Source organism: Malurus melanocephalus, unplaced genomic scaffold (genome assembly GCF_030028575.1).
Source record: "Malurus melanocephalus ecotype Western Australia unplaced genomic scaffold, MMel_1.1 scaffold_131, whole genome shotgun sequence".
In the NCBI taxonomy this organism is placed as follows: Eukaryota; Metazoa; Chordata; class Aves; order Passeriformes; family Maluridae; genus Malurus; species Malurus melanocephalus.
The window spans coordinates 1,926,337-1,931,144 of NW_026623363.1; the positions used below are offsets into that span (position 1 = coordinate 1,926,337).

Below are 4,808 nucleotides of genomic sequence, written 5' to 3' on the forward strand. Positions count from 1 at the left end.
CAGGAAAATAGAAGGTATGGGGCAGATGTTTGTCAGGGCTGCTGTTTCTCAGGGACTCACTGGCATCAGTTGGCTGGTGGTCAGCAACTGTTCTTTTTGTATCACTTGCTTTGCTTGCTCCTTTTTTTTTACCTTTTTTTACCTTTTTTTTTTTCTTTTTTTCTTAAGTTGTCTTTATCTCATTCCGTAACTTTTCTAACTTTTGCCCTTCCTTATCTTCTCCTGTTATGGAAGATTTAGAGGCTTTGTGGTGCCTTGCTGCCTCTCAAGATTRAACCACAATGCAGGGAAAAGGCTTCTGATCTTCACACACTGCAAAATGCATTTTGTGGTGAGCAGATAGCTGCTGTAATTTTGAGATCAGCTGTGAATCTGCAGGATTCTCCAGAATGCGATTTGCTGCTTGTCCCATCCTCCCATGAGTGTTGTTTTGTGTTTTGACATGCCCTCTTGCCACATTTGCCARTCTTATCATGCTTGCCAATGTAGTCATCAAACAGATTCCACTTCTATTGATTGGCTCTAAAGTGTTAGCACAGCGAAGCAGTGAACTGCTTGCAGTTCAGTCAGACCAGAGTTGTACGTGGAATGCTGACATGTTGGGGCCAAAGTTCCCCTGGCTGCTCTGGGCCTACATATGCTGCTGGAGCACTGGTTTTTGTGGGAAGGTGGTGGTCTGGCCCACCGATGCCAGTCACTGGATCAATGTGAAAGTGCTCCTGCAAGGGCTCGTTCTCCGGGGCCATGATGTGACTGTGCTGGTGCCCTCAAGCAATCTGCTCATSAACTACCAGGATACCTCCTCCCCTTTCACTTTTGAGGTCCTGCAAGTGCCCTTTAGCCAGGAGACCCTGGATGCCTTCATGGAGGAGTTCCTCAATTTCTGGATGAATGAAGYCTCTAATCTCTTCCCCTGGGAGATCATGTGGACGATGAAAGAACAGCTGGAGGACTTTACCAAAATGTCAAAGCAGACCTGTGATACCGTGGTGATGAACTCTCACCTGATAGCAAAGCTGCAGAAGAGCAAGTTTGATGTTCTGATCGCTGACCCCCTGTCTGTTTGTGGGGAACTTGTAGCAGAAATCCTAGAGATCCCTTTTGTCTACAGCTTCCGCTTCTCTGAGGCAAACGTGGTAGAGCGGCTGTGCGGTGGGCTCCCGTCCCCACCTTCCTATGTGCCTGCTAGCACAATGGGGCTGACAGACAACATGTCCTTTATGCAAAGACTACAGAACTTCCTCTTCTACTTTTGCATGGATTTATTTTTCTTGAAGTTTTGGCAAGATGAATGGGATGGGTACTACAGTAATGTCTTAGGTAAGGCAGCTGTTGAGTGGTTTCTTTTCTTGCAAAAGCTGTGCTTTTTGACCTCTTTGACCAGCTTTGGAACCTCAGTGCTGTTGTCTCAAAATCCTTTTTCTAAAGGCCAGCAGAGGTGGCAATCCTGAAGTATCTTTCAACTGTGCATAGTGCAGGATGCTGAGCGTGAGTTCAGGTTCTCAAACAATAAATGCTGTCATCTTTCACTTTCATCCACCATTCASAGTTTGAAACAGTCTCCCTAAACTACATACATATCTGAAAATTTTGTTACAACATAGTACAACTCAGGTATGACTCAGTATTTAATAAAAAGACCTTTCAGTTCAAAGGACTTTGCATTTTGTCCAGGGTATCTAAGTTTAGGCAGATAACGAGTGAACAGTAAACACAGGGGCATCACTTCTGYTSCKGTCTGATCTATTCCTGCATTTGCAAAGAGTGCCTCCGTGCTCTGCAAACGAGTCCTTCTTCCYTGGATTGAYTTTTCTTAATGCCACATCAAGACTTTAGTAAACATTTATRTCACTCTAATTGTAAGGAAGACTTAATTTTCACTACAGAAACATTGTAACTGACTCACTGCTCTCTAATTTAAATAGAAAGAAAAAATTACTGGTGTYGATTACTGTACTGATCCAATAGTATAGGAAGATGCCCTACAGATAATTTTTATCTTGCTGCTTATTTAGATTGATTCCTGCTTGCATTGGCTGGATTTGGGAAACTATTTATCAATRCTTCTAACCCTTTTACTTCCCAGTTTCTCTTTGTGGAGAAAATACTGCAAATACAACTTGCAACATGTACCTAAGAATATATATTTTTCCAAATGAGAAGTTATAAAACATCAGATTACCATTAGATTTTTCTTCAGATGGATTTCTAAAACCACTGTATTTTGCATGAAATGACATTAAAAGTATCTATGGAGTTGGCCAATTTTTCCCAACATGTGTCAGACCCCGTCCTTGAGAAAACGTGAGATGTCTGTACCTGTCTTTTGTTGTTGACTGAGCAGCTGCTAAATGAGTCACCATTTGAAAAATGCTACAGAACTTTGTATAAAACTTTCCTCCTCCCTGATAGGTGATCATCACTTTGTGATAAATTGATTTTTTATGTGGAACTAAATTTTCTGTGAATGAAATCTTCCCCAAGGTGTGTTTTTATTACAAGCATTACGGGTAATGAATTCTTTAAGCTCCACAGGAATTGCACTTCTATGTTAGATAATGAATGCTTCCTGCTTGTACTGCTCTGAAGTAATTCTGAAGGTTCAGAATGCTTTTAAAKATTGTATTGCCTGGCTCATGGCCACTTGCTAAAGCTGGGCAYGGGCAGGGCAAGGAATAAGTCCAGATTTGTGGATGTTTTCATCTTAAGCATGGTTTGATAAACTGCACTGACGGGGAGTGCCAAAAGAGAAAGGTAAGGCTCCTATTTCACAATCTGGAGCAAACAAGATCACTCCCATGCATGTTGTAAACCTCTTGTACCYTGTCCACAGGAAGGCCCACAACCCTGTGTGAGACGATGGGGAAAGCAGAGATTTGGTTAATCAGAACATACTGGGATTTTGAATTCCCACGCCCTTTCCTGCCCAACTTTGAGTTTGTTGGAGGACTTCATTGCCAGCCTGCAAAACCATTACCAGAGGTATCCCAGCTTCGTTCTRCYATTGGCTGATTTGTTCCAAAGACTGTCTCTCTCCCTGATCAACYGCRGGATCCATGTCCCGAGAAAGCTCACTCTTAAAGAAGATGCTCTGCTGTGGCTGGAGGGCAGGRAATTCTTTACCATGTGTCCATGCTTGTCAAACTGAGAGTGGTTTACATCCTGCTATCTTAGAAGAACATAGCTGATGTCATCATGGGGTAATAGAGTGTCTGTTTTAGGAAAGGCAGGTGCTACCTCAGGCTAGCTAAGATTTAATTCTAAGACACAGACTTGCAGCTCATCAYAACATTGAAATACCTGATATTAAGAGCTACTGTAACAAGACAGATTCTTCAGGTAAAATGGAGTCAAAACTTGCAGAAATAGATGAGTGATAAACACCTTTTCTATTGTACCTTACTTTAAGGCATCTTAGAGGGAGTAAAAMAGTGAGCATCTCCAGTCTATGCTCTCCTGTCAATCACCRTATTCAGGTAGAATTTGAAACTCCCCAACATTGAAGATGACAATATGACAAGCTCTCACATAGATCATCATTGCTGTAGGAGCGTCAGAAGATGGAGGCCATCTTCAGTGCAAGTTGTCTATTAAAAAAAAAACCTTCTCCCTCTCTTCCCACTCCCCTGTAGCAGGGGTGAAGCTGGGGGAAATGGACAATTATTCTCTTTTGCATATCACTGCTCCACTTCACAAGACATTAACAAATAAAAGGAACAGGAAAACATGTTGGTCAGATGTGTAGAAAGTCTTTTGAGCAATGTAGTGTGTTGCAAGAAATGACAACTCTCTGAGTAACAGAGATGGCACAAACTTGGTGAATCTGTGATCAGGATGTTGAGACAGCCTCTCAGTTACCAGCAGAGCTTTGTAATGCAAAGTACTTGGTCCAGGAAAGTCCAGAACCACAGCTACGGCAGGGAGGGTGTTACAGGACATGTATGGCCTGCTCCTGATAATGCCAGGATTAATTCCTGCTATTTGTAATGTATCCTGAAACTCCTGCTTCCAAAAAGACAAAGCATCTGTCACTTCTCTTAACTTGTCCTTCTCTTTCTTGGGGAAAAATGACCTGTTTCTACAGTGCCAGGTTTGTCTTTGTCAGGCCCTCCTGTCAGAAAGCTCTCACAGCATCAGCATCTTCTTGAGAAGCTGAAAAGCTTATGCTCTCTCTTCACAGAAATCTGTGTAATCTGCACTGTGTAATTACCCCTGTTATGTTTTCTGCCTCTCCTAGGAAATGGAAGAATTTGTTCAGAGCTCAGGGGAACATGGCATTATCGTATTCACTCTTGGGTCGATGGTCTACAACYTAAGTGATGAAAAAAGTAATGTGATTGCCAGAGCCCTCAGCCAGCTTCCACAAAAGGTGAATTTCTTTTCACGCCTAAAACACATTGCCTTGATTKTACACTCTYATTGCCCTCAGTRAGTCTTTTATGTTTGAAGTAGCCTGCTCTTTACCTCATCCCTGCTGGATGTRATAGAGCCAGGAAGCTGGGCTCTCTCTCACACAGACAGACTGCTGAGTTAYTTCATGGGGAGTTCTGGTGTTTCAGCTCCTCTRAACCAAATGATGTGGAGGTGTGTCTACAGGCCAAAATACAAAAATCACTCCATGTGACTTTTACAACTAGTGTATAATAACAGATCCAATAGTGAACTGAAGCCAAGGCAATTTGAAATATGGAGAAAAGGTACATGGGTTTGAGATAAAGCCATAAATTRCATGTGATAATAGAGAAAGGCACAACACATGCACTGTGTTTATCTTATTTTTCCTTTGTTCAAGGTCCTCTGGCGATACA

At 42.3% G+C, this 4,808-nt stretch overlaps 1 protein-coding gene across 1 annotated transcript in view; it reads left to right on the forward strand.

Annotated features, from left to right (window-relative positions):
• The window catches only part of LOC130576250 (UDP-glucuronosyltransferase 2C1-like), a gene marked incomplete at its 3' end in the record, with an annotated part of 12,906 nt that extends 8,102 nt beyond the window's left edge, over window positions 1-4,804 (forward strand). The window contains exons 4-7 of the mRNA XM_057370761.1: window positions 669-1,320; window positions 2,834-2,982; window positions 4,238-4,369; window positions 4,793-4,804. Of these exons, the coding sequence (XP_057226744.1) occupies window positions 669-1,320; window positions 2,834-2,982; window positions 4,238-4,369; window positions 4,793-4,804 (945 nt within the window). The remainder of the gene's footprint in view (window positions 1-668; window positions 1,321-2,833; window positions 2,983-4,237; window positions 4,370-4,792) is intronic.
• Between the last annotated feature and the right edge of the window lie 4 nt (window positions 4,805-4,808).